Source organism: Heteronotia binoei, chromosome 19 (genome assembly GCF_032191835.1).
Source record: "Heteronotia binoei isolate CCM8104 ecotype False Entrance Well chromosome 19, APGP_CSIRO_Hbin_v1, whole genome shotgun sequence".
Classification (NCBI taxonomy): Eukaryota; Metazoa; Chordata; class Lepidosauria; order Squamata; family Gekkonidae; genus Heteronotia; species Heteronotia binoei.
The window spans coordinates 1,910,338-1,930,348 of record NC_083241.1 but is presented as its reverse complement, the minus strand read 5'-3'; the positions used below and the strand labels follow the sequence as shown (position 1 = coordinate 1,930,348).

The 20,011-nt window shown below is 49.4% G+C and overlaps 1 protein-coding gene across 2 annotated transcripts in view; it reads left to right on the top strand.

Annotated features, from left to right (window-relative positions):
• GLCE (glucuronic acid epimerase) overlaps positions 1–19,064 on the top strand; it is a 95,870-nt gene extending 76,806 nt beyond the window's left edge. Inside the window, exons 3-5 of one of the 2 annotated variants that reach the window (XM_060260156.1) lie at positions 5,353–5,942; positions 8,073–8,318; positions 17,409–19,064. In XM_060260156.1, the coding sequence (XP_060116139.1) occupies positions 5,353–5,942; positions 8,073–8,318; positions 17,409–18,433 (1,861 nt within the window). In that variant the 3' untranslated portion in view covers positions 18,434–19,064. The remainder of the gene's footprint in view (positions 1–5,352; positions 5,943–8,072; positions 8,319–17,408) is intronic. The other variant, XM_060260155.1, reaches the window with a different exon arrangement.
• The last annotated feature ends 947 nt before the right edge of the window (positions 19,065–20,011 follow it).

Here is a 20,011-nt window from a genome sequence, read left to right as displayed (position 1 = left end):
GTGGGAGGGCTTCTGGTGTCCTGGTCCCACTGGTGGACCTCCTGAAGGCACCTGGGGGTTTTTTGGCCACTGTGTGACACAGAGTGTTGGACTGGATGGGCCATTGACCTGATCCAGCATGGCTTCTCTTGTGTTCTTCTGTGACACAGAGTGTTGGACTGGAGGGGCCATTGGCCTGATCCAGCATGGCTTCTCTTGTGTTCCTATGTGACACAGAGTGTTAGACTGGAGGGGCCATTGGCCTGATCCAACAAGGCTTCTCTTGTGTTCTTATGTGACACAGAGTGTTGGACTGGAGGGGCCATTGGCCTGATCCAGCATGGCTTCTCTTGTGTTCCTATGTGACACAGAGTGTTGGACTGGAGGGGCCATTGGCCTGATCCAACAAGGCTTCTCTTGTGTTCTTATGTGACACAGAGTGTTAGACTGGATGGGCCATTGGCCTGATCCAGCATGGCTTCTCTTGTGTTCATATGTCTGGAGCAGTGATGCTCTGTCTTGGTGTTTGGGGGCGGGGGGACAGTGGGAGGGCTTCTGGTGTCCTGGCCCCACTGGTGGACCTCCTGATGGCACTTGGTGTTTTTTTGGCCACTGTGTGACACCGTGTGTCAGACTGGATGGGCCACTGGCCTGATCCAACATGGCTTCTCTTACGTTCTTATGTTATTATGACTTCCCTCAACAGACTTGCTGATAAAGAGGGTGCATAAAGGAAAGCCCAGTTCTGAGCTTTCTCCAGGTTCTTGTACAGCACTCCATAAAGGAGGATAACTTCGATTTTTCCCTTTCTTTTTTTATGGAACACAACACAACCGTGTGCCCAGCGATGAGTGCGCCACTTGACTCATTCTGACAGTCAGCATAAGGGACGGAGGTGTGGCTGTAATTCATGGCGCTTCTTGGGTTGCTGGTGGAATTCATAGGCCAGCGGCCTCAGCTCTGGCTTTTAAAGATTTCGTTTTCCTTCGTTTTCTTGCTTTGTGCTGAAGAATGTCTCTGAATCCTTGGCACTTCCCGGTTGCCAGACTCAAATTGCTTCATTACATATTGAAATAAATTGCTTGCTATAAATGAGTTGGGGGAGCTTCTGCCTATAAAATGTTCTATTACCTTGTGCTTTAATTAACAGGCTCTGTGCGTAAGATCAAGGCTGAAATACACACAGGCTGCATCAAACTGCGGGAAACATCTGAAGGACTGTGGCTTGTGTTCTTGCCCTCCTTGCATGCTCAGGAATAAACCTGCTTGAAAACGATTATTTTCACTCACTTACTTTTAACAGAAATTCAGGAGGGCGGCCATGTTGTTCTGAAGCAGCAGAGCAAACTTTGAGTCCAGGGGCACCTAAAGACCAACAAAAGTTTTATTCGTGTTATAAGCCAGGGGTAGCCAAACTGTAGCTCGGGAGCCACATGTGGCTCTTTCACACAAGCCCCATCAGCTGGCTTGGAGAAGGCATTTGTCTCTTTAAATCACATCTCTAAGCCAAGCCATCTGGTGGTTTGGAGAATGCAGTTAAAGTTAAAGTTGCTTTCTTTCCACTCCTCCCTCCCTCCCTCCGTCCCTTCCTTCCTTCCATCCCTGCTATAAGCTTGAATAAAACGTTGAAATCTCTTGATCTTGGGGTCCCTTGGCCAATGATCCGAAAGTATGGTCTTTTTCAAGGGCTGGGATCGATAATTTATACGGAACGGTAAAGCCTTCCACAGTTGCACAAGTGGTCACTCTGACCTACAGTTTAAGAATCTGACAAGCCCAAGCCATGAGGATAACAGCATCTCCTTTTGCGTCTCCAGAGATGGGAGAGCCCTCCCCACGTTGCGGCTAGGAGAGCCAGTTTGGTGTAGTGGTTAAGTGTGCAGACTCTTATCTGGGAGAACCGGGTTTGATTCCCCACTCCTCCACTTGCACCTGCTGGAATGGCTTTGGGTCAGCCAGAGCTCTCTTATCTGAGAGAACCGGGTTTGATTCCCCACTTCTCCACTTGCACCTGCTAGCATGGCCTTGGGTCACCCAGAGCTCTGGCAGAGGTTGTCCTTGAAAGGGCAGCTGCTGGGAGAGCCCTCTCCAGCCCCACCCACCTCACAGGGTGTTTGTTGTGGGGGAGGAAGGTAAAGGAGATTGTGAGCCGCTCTGAGACTCTTTGGAGTGGAGGGCGGGATATAAATCCAATATCATCATCATCTTCTTCTTCTTCTTCATCTTCATCAGGAAGACTCAAAGGGCGTGCACGACAGCTAAGTGGATGTTCACATGTGCCAGGCAAATGTATTGGAGAGTAGGAATGCTTCCACCTCAAGCGTTCGACACTTCAGCCTCGGTTGCAGACACTATTTTTAACCTTAATGATGGGAGTTGGGGAGGGGTCTCTTCTCCATCATGACATGACTCTTAATACCCTGTTCTAAAAAAGTATAGTAATGTGCATGTAAAAATATATTGAAAAACATATATCTGTCTGGCAATTTTCCTTCCTGTAATAGCTTAACTAAATTTAAAATATGTTTACTACTGAAGTGACCTTTATCTTGGGTGGGGGCCAGAGAAGGGGAAAAAACCCATGTATTTGTTGGGTTCATCTTAAAAAGAATAGTTTTTTTTTTTTTAAATGGCAGTAGACAGAGTGGGTGCATTCACACAGTGACTGTTTGCAAGGGGATTTTGCTATTCTTACACAGTAAAAGAGGGCCCCGTAGCGCAGAGTGGCAAAGCTGCAGTACTGCAGTCGAAGCTCTCTGCTCACAACTTGAATTCAATCCCAGCGGATGCTGGGTTCAGGTAGCCAGCTGAAGGTTGACTCAGCCTTCCTTCCTTTGGAGGTCGGTAAAATGAGTCCCCAGCTTGCTGGGGGGGAAGTGTAGATGACTGGGGAAGGCAATGGCAAACCACCCCATAAAAAGTCTGCTGTGAAAACATCGTGATGCAATGTCACCCCAGAGTTGGAAACGACTGGTGCTTTCACAGGGGACTACCTTTACCTTTTCACAGAGTAAAAATCCAGTTGCAAAGTGTGTTATTTAGTGTGTATGAAGGCACCCAATGTTTATTTTTGCTAGATTTGAGTGTCTTCCCCCCTCCCAAATTTTATTAAGTCTCTAAAATGCTCCAGCCTTGCTCTTCTATTGCAGACCAAGATGGCCGCACTCTGGGAGTTCCTTGTGGAGCTTCTAAAAAGTGCAGCTGGATAATTTGGCTTTCTCTGCAGAAACTTGATATGAACACTGTGTTTTAAGCGTGTGGGACTCGTGCCCAGCGAAGATTCAATTTGGGATGCCCAGGTGGAGTTTGAGGCAGTATCATGCAGTGAATGAGAAGAGTTAGATTTGAGTCCATTGCCCTTAGAGACAAGATTTTCAGGTATCAGCTTTTCCAAATCAACGCTCCCTTCGGCAGACATAGATTCAGTGGTGATGTCATGAGCCCTGACTAGGAGGAGCTGGAAGGGTTAACAGACCTGGAAGAGTTGCCAGCCAGTTCCTCAGCTGAACAAATAGCAGCTGGCCCATCAGTCACTCTTCAGGCACCAGTGTCAGCTGTTGACGATCAGTCTCCTCCAAGCTCTCCTCCTCCCATCTCAAGAGTTCAAAGCAGGCTCCGGAAAGAGCTTTCAGAGTGAAGACATGAGGCACGCTGATGCTTCAGTTCTCTCAGCCCTGAGTTCTAGCAGAGTCAATGCCACCCAGGGAGCACATTGATTAAGACTCCCATATAGCTCCCACCCAGGACCTGGTAACCCTGTGGAAGCAACACGTCTATTCTCTGCCCCTGCATGAGCTTCTAGTTCTTTCTCTGGCTGGGCAAGGTGTGATTAACACAAAGTGAAAATCAACACTAGGCAATAATTCAACATTGGGGGGGCACAGCGGGAGGGCTTCTAGCCACTCTGATGGACCTCCTGATGGCACCTGGGGGTTTTGGCCACTGTGTGACACAGTGTTGGACTGGATGGGCCACTGGCCTGATCCAACAGGGCTTCTCTTACGTTCTTATGTGACACAGAGTGTCGGACTGGAGTGGCCATTGGCCTGATCCAACATGGCTTCTCTTATGTTCTTATGTGACACAGAGTGTTGGACTGGAAGGGCCATTGGCCTGATCCAACAGGGCTTCTCTTATGTTCTTATGTGACACAGAGTGTTGGACTGGAGGGGCCATTGGCCTGATCCAGCAGGGCTTCTCTTCTGTTCTTATGTGACACAGAGTGTTGGACTGGATGGGCCATTGGCCTGATTCAACATGGCTTCTCTTATGTTCTTATGTGACACAGAGTGTTGGACTGGAGGGGCCATTGGCCTGATCCAGCAGGGCTTCTCTTCTGTTCTTATGTGACACAGAGTGTTGGACTGGATGGGCCATTGGCCTGATCCAACATGGCTTCTCTTATGTTCTTATGTGACACAGAGTGTTGGACTGGATGGGCCACTGGCCTGATCCAACATGGCTTCTCTGATGTTCTTATGTGACACAGAGTGTGGGACTGGATGGGCCACTGGCCTGATCCAACAGAGCTTCTCTTATGTTCTTATGTGACACAGAGTGTTGGACTGGATGGGCCATTGGCCTGATCCAACAGGGCTTCTCTTACATCTGGGGTAGTGGTGCACTGTATTCCTGGTGTTTGGGGGGAGACCACAGTGGGAGGGTTTCTAGTGTCCTGGCCCCACTGATGGACCTCCTGATGGCACCTGGGTTTTTTGGCAACTGTGTGACACAGAGTGTTGGACTGGACGGGCCATTGGCCTGATCCAACAGGGCTTCTCTTATGTTCTTCTGTGACACAGAGTGTTGGACTGGATGGGCCATTGGCCTGACCCAACAGGGCTTCTTTTATGTTCTTATGTGACACAGAGTGTTGGACTGGATGGGCCACTGGCCTGATCCAACAGGGCTTCTCTTATGTGACAGTGTTGGACTGGATGGGCCACTGGCCTGATCCAACATGGCTTCTCTTATGTTCTTATGTGACACAGAGTGTTGGACTGGAGGGGCCACTGGTCTGATCCAACATGGCTTCTCTTATGTTCTTATGTGACACAGAGTGTTGGACTGGATGGGCCATTGGTCTGATCCAACATGGCTTCTCTTATGTGGAATCCTTTTAGCCTGTAGTCCATTTCAATTTTATAATCTTCATCTGTAGTATGAACTTCAATCAAATTTTTAGATTTGCATCTGTGTCCACATATTCCTTTTCTCCCTTCAGTCAAGTTTTTTTGGGACGCAAAGGAAAGAATTCTAAATTTGTGTGTTCTTTTTCCTCCCTTCTAGTCTAAGCACTTCTGGAACCAAGCCAATTTACGGTTAGACGGGCTTCCCCTGTATTTATCCCTCTTTCCTTTTTCTCCTTTTTAGGTACGATGTGAATATGCGTTGCTTGGCGGCTCGGGTCAACTATAAGACTCTGATCATCATCTGTGTTCTCTTCACCCTGGTCACTGTCCTGCTCTGGAACCGATGCTCCAGCAACCGAGCGGCACCGTTCCCACGTGACGCCAACAGCGCCCTCCGAGCAGAGGGACTGGAGAAGCGAGCCGCTGCCTCGGAGAGCGACAACGATGTGAACAGCCTGGCCAAGCAGCAGAGCGAGGAGGCCTCCCCGCAAGAGCAGCAGAAGGCTCCCCCCGTGGTCGGGGGCTTCAACGGGAACAAAGTCCCAGGGCTGAAGTACGAGGAGATCGACTGCCTCATCAACGAGGAGTACACCATCAAAGGCCGGCAGGAGGGGGCCGAGGTCTTCCTGCCGTTCTCGTGGGTGGAGAAGTACTTCGAGGTCTACGGGAAGGTCGCCCAGTACGATGGCTACGACCGCTTTGAGTTCTCGCACAGCTACTCGAAGGTGTATGCCCAGAGAGCTCCTTACCATCCGGATGGCGTCTTCATGTCCTTCGAAGGCTACAACGTGGAGGTCCGGGACCGTGTGAAGTGCATCAGTGGTGTCGAAGGTCAGCTGCTCCTCCTCTTCTGAGAGCCAGTTTGGTGTAGTGGTGAAGTGTGCGGACTCTTATCTGGGAGAACCGGGTTTGATTCCCCACTTCTCCACTTGCAGCTGCTGGAATGGCCTTGGGTCAGCCAGAGCTCTCTTATCTGGGAGAACCGGGTTTGATTCCCCACTCCTCCACTTGCAGCTGCTGGAATGGCCTTGGGTCAGCCAGAGCTCTCGCAGGAGTTGTCCTTGAAAAGGCAGCTTCTGGGAGTGCCCTCTCAGCCCTGCCCTACCTCACAGGGTGTCTGTTGTGGGGAAAGAAGATAAAAGGAGATTGTAAGCCACTCTGAGACTCTAATTCAGAGAGAAGGGTGGGGTATAAATCTGCAGTCTTCTTCTTTTTCCCTACTTTTTTGTGGTCAACTCTACCTCTTGCAGCAGCCATTTGGGTAGGATATAAATTTGCAGTCTTCTTCCTCCTCCTCCTTCCCCCCTCCCCGGGCCATCATTCCTCAGTCAGTATAGAAATGCTGGCTTCACAGGTTTTGCTGTGAAGAGAAACATTCCAGGGGTTGGTCTTCAGCTGGCCAGAACAGCCTGGGAGGCAGACCCAGTGAGGTCTGATGGTTAGAACATCAGGTGAGGATCAGGAAATCCCCAGTTCAGGTCTCCACTCTGCTGGGGAACCTCGGCCCAGTCACTTATCCTCAGCATAAGGAGTGTTGCCAGGATAAAGTGGAGGAGAGGAGGATGGTATCCGCCATTTTGAGTCCCTGCTGGGGAGAAAGAGTGGGATATGAATGAGGTGAAACAGAGAGATACATGACCCGTTGGAAGGATCTCGGGAAGCCTTCCTGGGAGGCCACAGTAAGCATAACTTAAGCCAGATGGAGCAGAGGTCTGACTCTAGAGAATACCGTTTCACGGGGCTTTTGTTGTATTAAAAGCCCAGCAGGAACTCATGTGCATATTAGGCCATACCCCCTGACACCAAGCTAGGTGGAACTGCATTCCTGCCCCCAAAAGAACCCCTGCAGCTTCATTCTGTAGTACCATAAAGGCAAAACATAAGAACATAAGAGAAGCCACGTCGGATCAGGCCAATGGCCCATCCGGTCCAACACTCTGTGTCACACAGTGGCCAAAACCCAGGTGCCATCAGGAGGTCCATCAGTGGGGCCAGGACACTAGAAGCCCTCCCACTGTCCCCCCCCCCAAGAATTCAGAACATCACTGCCCCAGACAGAGAATTCCATCTGTACGTACGGCTAATAGCCACTGATGAACCTCTGCTCCATATGCTTATCCAACCCCCTCTTGAAGCCGCCACCACCTCCTGTGGCAATGAATTCCATGTGTTAATCACCCTTTGGGGGAAGAAGTACTTCCTTTTATCTGTTCTAACCTGACTCAGCAATTTCATCGAATGCCCACGAGTTCTTGTATTGTGAGAAAAGGGGAAAAGTACTTCTTTCTCTACTTTCTCTATCCTATGCATAATCTTGTAAACTGTCATGTCACCCCGCAGTCTACGTTTCTCAAGCTAAAGAGCCCCAAGCGTTTTAATTTCTTCATAGGGATAGTATTCCAACCCTTTAATCGTTCTAGTTGCCTTTTTCTGCACTTTTTCCACTGCTATAATACCTTTTTTGAGGTGTGGCGACCAGAATTGTATGCAGTACACAGAGGCACATTTAGGCAGAATGAGAGTCAGTTTGGTGTAGGAGAGCCAGTTTGGTGTAGTGGTTAAGTTTGTGGACATCTGGGAGAACTCGGTTTGATTCCCCACTCCTCCACTTGCACCTACTGGAATGGCCTTGGGTCAGCCATAGCTTTCATAGGAGTTGTCCTTGAAAGGGCAGCTGGTGTAAGAGCTCTCTCAGCCCCACCTACCTCACAGGGTGCCTGTTGGTGGGGGGGAGAAGGGAAAGGAGATTGTGACAGCTCTGAAACTCTGATATTCAGAGTATAGGGTGGGATATAAATCCAATATCATCTTCTTCTCCAGTAAGAAGTGTTATGTGCTGCTGACCGCAGTTGGAAGCAGAGGACTGGGCTAGCAAGAGTTGCCTCGGTCTGCCCCAGCAGGGCTTTCTGCAGTTCTTACAATGGTGTTCATGCTGTGTCTTCTCTTCCTCTGTTGTCATAGGCGTGCCGTTATCCACCCAGTGGGGGCCTCAAGGCTATTTCTACCCCATCCAGATCGCTCAGTACGGGCTCAGCCATTACAGCAAGAACCTGACTGAGAAGCCGCCTCACATCGAGGTGTATGAAACAGCCGAGGAGCGGGACCAAAGCAGCCGGCCGGGCGACTGGACCGTCCCGAAAGGCTGCTCCGTCACCACCTTGCCTGACAAGTCCAGATTCACAAACGTCAAGCAGTTTGTTGTTCCAGGTGGGTGAAGTGCTAAGGAGCCGGTCTCCTGAAGGTTCACACCTCCCATCCTTCTCCCCATGGCCCATGACCGATTGTCTCTCAGAGGAAAGCTAGGCAGTTTGGTTCAAGGGAAGTCAAATGTCTTCGCTGTTCCCCTTGCAAGATTTCTGTTGCATGCCCATGGTGTCCTCGGCTGCACAGATAAAGAGAAATAGCAAAGGCCTCACCCTCTCATTTACGTCAGTGGTCTTCAACCTGTGGGTCAGGAGGGGCTTTATCGTGGATCTCCAGCTCCCACAGCCATTTTTGGGGAGGGGGAGGCTGCTGCATAGAAAGCAGAGGGATCCAGACCTCCTACTGCCTCGTTTTGTGCACCTGCTGAGCCGAGCGGCAGGACAGTGAGATGAGACCACGCAGCAGTGGAGAAGATTCCCCTTGTTCCTCAAGATGGCACACCTTCTGAGAGCCAGCTTGGTGTAGTGGTTAAGTGTGCAGACTCTTATCTGGGAGAACCGGGTTTGATTCCCCCTTCCTCCACTTGCACCTGCTAGCATGGCCTTGGGTCAGCTCTGGCAGAGGTTGTCCTTGAAAGGGCAGTTTCTGTGAGAGCTCCCTCAGCTCCACCCACTTCACCGGGTGTCTGTTGTAGGGGAGGAAGGTAAAGGAGATTGTGAGCTGCTCTGATATTCAGAGTATAGGACAGGAGATAAATGCAATATCATCTTCTTCTTCCGGTTCTTAGCTGGGATTTCCTGTCCCACTCTTTGGTTCGGCTACCCATGGACCAACAAGGTCATAACTCTGGCCCCACCCTTCATGTCGTTTGATTTCCTGTTACATACCTGCCACTCAGCTTAGGGGGTGACCAGGTTTTTCCTCTGGCTGTAACTCACAGGCCTTGGCCCTGATTGGCAGTGAATTCCACATGTTAATCACCCTTTGGGTGAAGAAGTACTTCCTTTTATCCATTTTAACCTGACTGCTCAGCAATTTCATTGAATGCCCACGAGTTCCTGTATTGTGAGAAAGGGAGAAAAGTACTTCTTTCTGTACTTTCTCCATCCCATGCATAATCTTGTAAACCTCTATCATGTCACCTCGCAGTCGATGTTTCTCCAGGCTAAAGAGCCCCAAGCGTTTGAATCTTTCTTCATAGGGAAAGTGTTCCAAACCTTTAATCATTCTAGTTGCCCTTTTCTGCACTTTTTCCAATGCTATAATATCCTTTTTTGAGGTGCAGTGAGCAGAATTGCACACAGTACTCCAAATGAGACTGCACCATCGATTTATACAGGGGCATTATGATACTGGCTGATTTGTTTTCAATTCCCTTCCTAATAATTCCCAGCATGGTGTTGGTCTTTTTTATTGCAATCACACACTGTCTTGATATTTTCAGTGAGTTATCTACCATGACCCCAAGATCTCTCTCTTGGTCCGTCTCTGCCAGTTCACAACCTATCAACTTGTATTTGTAGCTGGAATTCTTGGCCCCAATGTGCATTACTTTGCACTTGGCCACATTGAACCTCATCTGCCATGTTGATGCCCACTCACCCAGCCTCAACAGATCCCTTTGGAGTGCCTCACAATCCTCTCTGGTTCTCACCACCCTGAACAATTTAGTGTCATCTGCAAACTTGGCCACTTCACTGCTTACTCCCAACTTTAAATAATTAACAAGTTAAAGAGCATGGGACCCAGTACTGAGCCCTGCGGCACCCCATTGCTTACCGTCCTCCACTGCGAAGATTGCCCATTTATACTCACTCTCTGCTTCCTATTAATTAGCCAGTTTTTGATCCACAAGAGGACCTGTCCTTTTACTCCATGACTCTCGAGCTTACTAAGGAGCCTTTGATGAGGAACTTTATCGAAAGCTTTCTGGAAGTCAAGGTAAACAACATCTATTGGGTCCCCTTTGTCCACATGTTTGTTCACCCCCTCAAAGAACTGTAACAGGTTAGTGAGACAAGATCTTCCCTTACAGAACCCATGCTGAGTCTTCCTCAATAACTTGTGCTCATCAGTGTGCCTAGTCATTCTGTCCTTGATAATGGTTTCTACCAACTTTCCCAGTATTGAAGTCAGACTACTGGCCTGTAATTTCCCAGATCTCCTCTGGAACCCTTTTTAAAGATGGGGGTGACATTTGCTACCTTCCAGTCCTCAGGAACGAAGGCAGATTTCAATGAAAGATTACATATTTTTGTCAGGAGATCCACAAGTTCAACTTTGAGTTCTTTCAGAACTCTTGACTCTATGCCATCCAGACTTGGTGACTTATTAGTTTTTAATTTGTCAATCAGTTGTAGGACCTCCTCTCTTGTCACCTCAATTTGACTCAGGTCTTTCAACACCCCTTCCAAAATGAGTGGTTCTGGAGCGGGCAAACACTTCTCATCTTCCACAGTGAAGACGGAGGCAAAAAATGCATTCAGCTTCTCAGCCATTTCCCTATCCTCCTTCAGTAATCCTTTTACCCTTGGTCATCCAAGGGCCCCACTGCCTCTCTGGCTGGTTTCCTGCTTCTAATATATTTGAAGAAATTTTTATTGTTGTTCTTTATGTTTTTTGCAATATGCTCCTCATAGTCCCTTTTTGCCTGCCTGATCACAGTCTTGCATTTGATTTGCCACAGCCTGTGTTCCCTTTTATTAATCTCACTTGGACTAGCTTTCCACCGCTTAAAGGAGTCCTTCTTACCTTTTACTGCTTCCATTACTTTGTTTGTTAACCATGCAGGCCTTTTCTTATACCTGTTTGTGCCTTTCCTAACTTGTGGTATATATTTTTTCTGAGCTTCTAGGATTGTAGTTTTAAATAGCCTCCAAGCTTCCCCAAGGGTTTTGTCTGTATTTACCTTTCCTTTCAGTTTCCTCTTCACATGCCTCCTCATCTCAGTGTATTTACCCCTTTTAAAGTTAAACGTGGTTGTGTTGGTCTTTTGGGGCAACTCCCTATTTATACAAATGGTGAAGTCAATAATGTTATAGTCACTGCTTCCAAGCACTGCGATCACTTTTACATCTCTCACCAAGTCTTGGGCATTACTTAGGACCAAATTCAGGATCGCCCCACCCCTGGTAGGTTCTGTGACCATCTGCTCCATAGCATAGTCATTGAGAGCATCTAGAAACTCAGTCTCTTTCTCTCGACCTGAACATATATTGACCCAATCAATCTGCAGGTAGTTAAAATCACCTATTATGACACTGTTTTTACATTTGGCCGCTATCTTTAATCCTTCCATCATATTATAATCATCCTCTATCTTTTGATTTGGTGGGCGATAACAAACTCCCATAGTTAAATTTCCTTTGGGGCCCTCTATTTTGACCCAAAGCATTTCTAGAAGAGAATCTAATTCTTTGACCTCAGTCTTACTGGACTGTATACCCCCTCTGACATACAGAGCCATCCCACCTCCAACCCTTCCCTCCCTATCCTTCTGATATAACTTATATCCAGGAATCACCGTGTCCCACTGATTCTCCTCATTCCACCAAGTTTCTGAAATTCCCCCAACACTAAACATTCCAACTCACCAATTTTACTTTGAACACTTCTAGCATTTGTATACAAACATCTATAATTTCCCAGGCAAGTTAGGCCAGCAACCTTCCTCCTGCTGCCTCGAGACTTTGGCAGACACTCCATACTGTTTGTCACCATCTCAGTGGCAACTCTGATCCATTACCCAGTAGAAAAGTAACAGCTAACCCTTCATCTCTTTGAGATGAGTCCTCCCGAACCAGAGACATTTAATCTCCTGTCGGCTTTCCCCCAAGATTTAGTTTAAAAACTGCTCTGCCACCTTTTTGATTTTAAGCGCCAGCAGCTTGGTTCCATCTGGGGACAAGTGGAGACCGTCTCTTTTGTACATCTCCCGCTTGTTCCAGAAAGCATCCCAGTGCCTAACAAACTTAAACCCTTCCTCCCTACACCATCATCTCATCCACACATTGAGACTTCTAATTTGTGCCTGTCTCTCCTGCCCTGCACGTGGAACAGGTAGCACTTCCGAGAAGGCTACCTTGGAGGTCCTGGCCTTAAGTCTCCCGCCTAGCAGCCTAAATTTTTCCTCCAGGACCTCACGACTGCATTTCCCCACATCGTTGGTGCCAACATGCACCACGACCACTGGCTCCTCCCCAGCACTGTCTATCAGCCTATCTACAACATGCGTAATGTCCGCTACCTTCGCACCAGGCAGGCAAGTCACCATACGGTCAGTACGCGGTTTTGCCACCCAGCTGTCTACTTGCCTAAGGATCGAATCACCAACTACTAAGACCTCCCCCCTCTCTCCGTGCCCAGGGATGGTTCCTTGGTGCGAAAGGATACCCGCTCACCAAGAGGTCCCTTCTGAGGGCTCATTCCCCTTATCCTCAGCACGGTGCCCTGTTCCCTCTCGACCCTCATGCTCCCTGGCAGCAACGGGGCTGCCACGTTTAGAGTGGGGCTCATCTAACAAGTCCCTGAGTGTCTTCTCCGAGTGCCTAACTGACTGTCTCTGCTTCTCCAGGTCAGTCACCTCGGCCTCAAGGGTATGAACTCGTTCCCTGAGGACCAGGAGCTCCTTGCATCGAGCACCCACCCAAGACTTCTCTCCTGTGGGCAGATAGTCATACATGTGGCACTCAGTGCAAAACACTGGAAAGCCCCCACCCCCCTGCTGGCATTCTACCTTCATGATAGCTTTTTTAAAATATACAGTCCCCTTTTAAATCCTGGGGGGGGGGGGGGGGGGTTATGTGGCTCTCCTTCTGGAGGGTCTACTTACCTTACTGGGAACACAAGGAAAATAGGGATCTAAGTTCCTGGTCCTTACACAGCCCCCAGGCCAAGAGCCTGTTCTTGTTCTTGTTCCTTCCATTGTGTTTTCTTTCTCTTTAATTTTCTTTTTCTAGGGCCCCTTTTGGTCTCCACTGAGATGGAACAGCAGGGTAGAAATGCTCAAATTAATATGGTAGTGAGACACGGATGGCCCTGGGAAGCTTTTGTTAAAGAGAGGGGTTGGAGAAAAAGGGAGAGACAACAGAGGTTGCTGCTTTGGGCATAGGACAAAGGCAGGAGCAATAGAGGGGAAGGACTTGTGTGTGTGCTCGTGCAGGAAATGAGAGGGGGAAGTGATTGAAAGAGAGGAAGGCAAAGGAGTTTGAGGGACCAGAGCTTTCGTTATGTTGTAATGTCGGAACTGAGATTGTGAGCCACCCTGTCCCCATCTGAATCTCACCTCTAGAACAGATGGTTTTTTAAAAATCATTTTCCCAAAGGACTTTTTCCCCTTTTTCTAATGAAAAAAACTGGGAAGTTTCCCGGGGGGTTGGTGGTGGTGTGTTTGAAATAAATTCCTGTGAAATAGCTTCTCTATGAACGAGCAAAGAGCTTTGTAAGGTACGTTTTTGTGAGGCAATCTGCAGCATTAGCTAACGATAATTCCAATGTATTCTGTAGCCATATGCAGCACATTTTCAAGAATATGTTTATATGTATAAATGTGAATAATTTCGGCAGCAGTTAATAAACTGCAGAAGAGCCCCATGGCGCAGAGTGGTAAAGCTGCAGTACTGCAGTCTGAACTCTCTGCTCACGACCTGAGTTTGATCCCGGCGGAAGCTGGGTCAGTAAAATGAGTACCCAGCTTGCTGGGGGAAAGTGTAGATGACTGGGGAAGGCAATGGCAAACCACCCCGTAAAAAGTCTGCCATGAAAATGCTGTGAAAGCAACGTCACCCTAAAGTCGAAAACGACTGGTGCTTGCACAGGGGACCTTTCCTTTACCATTTACCTTTTTAATAAACGACAATAGGTTTGATAAATAGATTCCCAAGAGTTCAACGCTTTCCATGTTGCAATGTTTAGATCCTAGTATGTTGCTAATCCTACTGCCCCTGCTCCAAAGCCATTTCGGCCCAAGCAATACACTTTCATTGGTTGGCTACAGAAAGTTGTTTTCCGCTTTCTGACTTATTTCCTGCCTGTCAGAGAGCAAAAATTAAGATGCATCTTCGAAGGGAGTGCAGAGCACAGCAGCTTGTGCTGAGTATATTTGCAGGTCTGCTCCTAGAAAAACCAGACCTTTTAAATTCTATAAATATGCCAAACAGTACTATTTAGGTGCTAACTACATTATAAATAATGCATTTTATCTTGTTAGAGCAGTGAAATAAGCTTAGGTTTGAGAGGAAAACAGTGATTCCATATATTTCAGTCTTTCCCCAGCCAGTATTTCTCCAACCACCACCTTAAAGATTTCCAGACGTTTTCCATCTCTACTTATCTCTTCCTTGAGTTTGAGAGATGTCGTTGGGCAACTGAGTCTCTGCCCCTAGACACACAATCACCCTCTACAATAGGGGGAGGAACTGCCTTGAAAGGACAGTTGCTGTGAGAGCCCTCTCAGCCACCCCTACCTCACAGGGTGTCATTGAAGGAGGAAGCTTAGGTTTGAGAGGGGCCAGCAGAGGGTCACGGGGCGGTGCCCCCTCTAGAATATGTGGCACCCCCACCCAATCTTCCCTAATCTTTTCTTTCAGTGAAAGGGCAAATTGGGGGAGATTGGGTGGTGCTGCTGCAGATTCTATTGGGGGCATCGTTCCTGTGTCCCACCCCTGGCAGAAACTTTCAAGTCTGAAACGCTCCCTGTCTGTCAAAACTCTGTACCTGGACATATGAACGTCTGAAGCTGCCTTCTACTGAATCAGACCCCCCTCAGTCCATCAAAGTCAGTCTTGTCTACTCAGACTGGCAGCAGCTCTCCAGGGTCTCCAGCTGAGGTTTTTCTCGCCTATTTGCCTGGACCCTTTTTAGTTGGAGATGCCGGGGATTGAACCTGGGACCTTCTGCTTACCAAGCAGATGCTCTACCACTGAGCCACAGCCCCATTCATGGCTCTCCAGGGTCTCAAGCTGAGGTTTTTCACGCCTCCTTGCCTGGACCCTTTTTTGGAGATGCCAGGGATTGAGCCTGGGACCTTCTGCTTACCAAGCAGATGCTCGACCACTGAGCCACAGCCCCATTCATGGCTCTCCAGGGTCTCAAGCGGAGGTTTTTCATGCCTACTTGCCTGGACCCTTTTTAGTTGGAGATGCCGGGGATTGAACCTGGGACCTTCTGCTTCCCAAGCAGATGCTCTACCACTGAGCCACAGCCCCATTCATGGCTCTCCAGGGTCTCAAGCTGAGGTTTTAGTTGGAGATGCCGGGGATTGAACCTGGGACCTCCTGCTTACCAAGCAGGTGCTCTACCACTGAGCCACAGCCCCATTCATGGCTCTCCAGGGTCTCAAGCGGAAGTTTTTCTCGCCTATTTGCCTGGACCCTTTTTAGTTGGAGATGCTGGGGACTGAACCTGGGACCTTCTGTTTCCCAAGCAGATGCTCTACCACTGAGCCACAGCCCCATTCATGGCTCTCCAGGGTCTCCAGCTGAGGTTTTTCATGCCTGGACCCTTTTGAGTTGGAGATGCCGGGGATTGAACCTGGGACCTTCTGCTTCCCAAGCAGATGCTCTACCCCTGAGCCACAGCCCCATTCATGGCTCTCCAGGGTCTCAAGCGGAGGTTTTTCACGCCTCCTTGCCTGGACCCTTTTGAGTTGGAGATGCCGGGGATTGAACCTGGGACCTTCTGCTTCCCAAGCAGATGCTCTGCCACTGAGCCACCGTCCCTCCCCAGTCTTGTCAGCCTCTGTACCTGGACAGTCTGTGCGGATTCTTCTGCAGACCAGCATAGCAACCCCTGGAAGCAAACACACAATCTTTGCTCCCCCCCTCCCCAATTTTTCCCTTCATGCTGAAAGGAAGCTGCCTTTTCTGACTCAAATTTACTGTTTCATGTGTGACGTCCTCCCCCTCCCCCCCACTTCGTTAACCAGACAGGCTCATTAGTAGGGGCCTCGTGCATTTCCTCCATCTAATCAATAGCCATTAGGATTAATGAGTCCATTACCTTAAAACACCATGAAGTGATTTTAGCCAGTGCTTTCACCTGGGGTCTTCAAGGCAAGGCAGCCGGAGGGGGAGAGAGAGAGCTACAGGTCTCCCACCCCGTGGTGGGTTTGGGCGAGTGTTGGTGGACCGGGCCGGGCTGGTCCTAGTGCCCTCTGGGAGCAGGCTTTTGGCTTGCAGGCCTGTCAGTGCTGCACTGTGCAAATGTCTTTTGTGCCAAGTGGCACTTCGTTGGGAATTGTCCTGGGCCTTGCCCTCCTGGCTTTGGTCTGAAGCCATAGCGGCGAAGGTAGCTTCTCCAATCTCATTGGCCCCAGCCCACCAACCGGCAGCCCCGGTCAAAAGAAGAAGGAAGAGGTTTCTGACACTGAGGGAGAACAGTTTTGCCCTATTCAGCCAGGTCAAACAAGAGCTTTGTCCACGTGTGTCTCGAATGCCTGGTGTTGAATTTGGCAGGGCCCTGCTTGTCTGGGTGAAAGGTGGACTCTGGATCTTTGCAGGAGAGCTGCTGTTAATTAGCAGTGATGAGCCAATTGAACCTTTAATCGGTTTGGAAGCCTTTAGAACTAGGGTGGCCAAACTGTAGCTCAGGAGCCACCTGTGGCTCTTTCACACATATTGTGTGGCTCTTGAAGCCCCCACCGCCCCGTCAGCTGACTTGGGAAAGACAGTTCTCTCCTTAAATCATTTCTCCAAGCCAAGCCAGCTGGTAGCTTGGAGAATGCATTTAAAGGTAAAGTTTCTTTCTTTCTTTCTTTCTTTCTTTCTTTCTTTCTTTCTTTCTTTCTTTCTTTCTTTCTTTCTTTCTTTCTTTCTTTCTTTCTTTCTTTCTTTCTTTCTTTCTTTCTTTCTTTCTTTCTTTCTTTCTTTCTTTCTTTCTTTCTTTCTTTCTTTCTTTCTTTCTTTCTTTCTTTCTCCTCTCCCTTCCCTTCCCTTCCCTTCCCTTCCCTTCCCTTCCCTTCCCTTCCCTTCCCTCCACATCTGACATTTATTCTGTGTGGCTCTTACATTAAGCTAGTTTGGCCCCCCCTGCCTTAGACAGGCCGGCAGGCTCGGAGGCCTTGCTGTCTTCATGCATCTGCAGACCAAAAACAAAACAAAACACCTTGTTGGACTTTCCTCCCAAATGGCACCCTATTCTTTTTATTTCCTTTAGAGAACTCTGAGGGGGCGTCTCTGGAGCTCGGAAACGCGAGGGATTTCATTATTTCTTTTGACCTCAAGTTCGCAACGAACGGAAGCGTTTCGGTGGTTCTGGAGACGACCGAGAAGAACCAGCTGTTCACGGTGCACTATGTCACGAACTCTCAGCTGATTGCCTTCAAGGATAAAAGCATCACCTACGGCATCGGGCCGCGGACTAGCTGGAGCACGCTCACCCGAGACCTGGTGACAGACCTCCGGAAGGGGGTCGGCCTCTCGAACACGAAAGCCGTCAAGCAGACCAAACTCATGCCCAAGCGGGTGGTGAGGCTGGTGGTGAAGGGGAAGGGCTTCCTCGACAACGTCACCATCTCTACCACGGCCCACATGGCCGCTTTCTTTGCCGCTAGCGATTGGCTGGTGAGGAACCAGGACGAGAAGGGCGGGTGGCCCATCATGGTGACTCGGAAGCTGGGGGAGGGGTTCAGGTCTTTGGACCCAGGCTGGTACTCCGCCATGGCCCAAGGGCAGGCCATCTCCACCCTGGTCCGAGCCTACCTGCTGACCAAGGACCACACCTTCCTCAGTTCGGCTTTGCGGGCGACGGCACCTTACAAGCTCTCGTCGGAGCAACGCGGCGTGAAGGCCGTCTTCATGAACAAGTATGACTGGTACGAGGAATACCCGACTTGGCCCAGCTCCTTCGTGCTGAACGGATTCGTGTACTCTCTGATCGGGCTGTACGACTTAAAGGAAGTGGCGGGGGAGAAGCTAGGGAGGGAGGCGAAGCTTCTGTACGAGCGGGGCATGGAGTCCCTCAAGGCCATGCTTCCGCTGTACGACACGGGCTCAGGGACCATCTACGACCTCCGCCACTTCATGCTCGGCACGTCCCCCAACCTGGCCCGGTGGGACTACCACACCACCCACATCAACCAGCTCCAGCTGCTCAGCACGATAGACGAGTCCGCCGTCTTCAGAGAGTTTTTCAAGCGGTGGAAGAGCTACCTGAGAGGGAGCAAGGCCAAGCACAACTGAGCCGAGCCCGGAGCCAAAAGGGGCGTTTCCCCCCCAACCGACCGCTTTGCTGGTGAACGGCCGTCTTTCGAGCGACACAGTTGAAAAGGTGGCGCGCGTATGTGTGTGCGTGCGTTTGTCAGCTTTTGAAAACGGGGCTCTGTTTCAAAGAAGTGGTCCTTAAAACCCATCTTTTTAACCGATTGCATTCCAATGAGAAATACTTGAGCGTGGGAAGGCGGGGATCGCAAAGCAGACGTTCAAGCCAAGAAAGGAGCGTGGCTCCAAGTGTCCGGTGCCGTCCTAGGCAGTTTTGCTCCAGGTCAAGCCCACGGCGGGTTTGAACTGGAGCAGCTCCGCTTGAGGATTGTGCTGTTCCATTGTCATGCGTGTGTCCTCATGAGGGTTTCCCCCCTTCTTTAGGGGAAAAGAAGGAATGGACAGGTGGCTTTCACAATTCAGTGTCTGGCAGGAAAAATAGATTGTGGCCTCTTTAAAATTTAAAAAAAAAATAGAATTCTGTTTGCAACAGCATTGGGGAAAAAATGTTATTTTTTACAGGACACCTCTGGATCCTAGACAGTGGACAGTGTTCCTCTTTTGGAGGGAAAAAGTGCAGTTTTTTTTAATATACTTCTGTTTCCTTCTGGGGGAATTTGGAGCTATTTGTTTAAAAATAAGTCCTTTAAACGCTTCATTTATTTGAAGATGTGTAAATGGGGAAATCATAGTGCCGTCTGGGGTTCAAAACTGCCCAGAAGAGCCCCTCGGGGTCCTCCTTGCACACTTCCTCGCTCTTTGCCCAGGAGAGGTGCTCGTTGGATCTTGCCCACCGGCGATCGTGAGCCTTTGCTCTCTAAGCACAACGGCAGCCGACTGCACAAAAGACGGCCGCCTGCTCTCCAGCTGGTCCCAGAGTCGGAATTTTAAGCTTAATCTTTCCAGCTGTTGTTGCAAGGAAACCCACCTGGGTTTTGCAATTGCTCCTGTGCGTTTTATTTTTCTTCATTGCTGGGGAAGCAAGTTGAGTGTTAGTGGCTGGCTGCCTGTAAGTCATACCTCTCCTGCCTTCTTGTGCTTGGTGTAGGCCCGCAGAGCTGGTGGCCACTTCGTCCATCTGGCTTGGACCAATGTTGGTCACAGTGACCCAAACAAAGGCTGGCCATGGGCAAAATCCACTGGGCAGTCAGTCCATCGGGGCTTGGCAGCTCTGGGTGGAAACAGCCTCCCTGTGTGGTTGCAGACGTGCCCTCCTTTGCGACGTCCCAGGCTCCTCCCATTAAAAGGACTTCCCGTTAATGTGACTTTTGGCGTAAGGCTCTGCTGTTGCCACCTGGAGTTTCCCTTCCCCTTGCTCAGGGGTGAAATTCTAGCAGGCGCTCCTTTGCGTATTAGGCCACACCCCACTGATACAGCCAATCCTCCAAGAGCTTACAAGGCTCTTTTTTGTAAGCTCTTGGAGGATTGGCTACATCAGTGGGGTGTGGCCTAATAGGCAAAGGAGCTCCTGCTAGAATTCCACCCCTGCCCGTACTTAGAAAACCCCTTTCTCAGTCAGATGCCCTGCATTTGGCCACGCCCGCTTGATTCCCAGCCTCG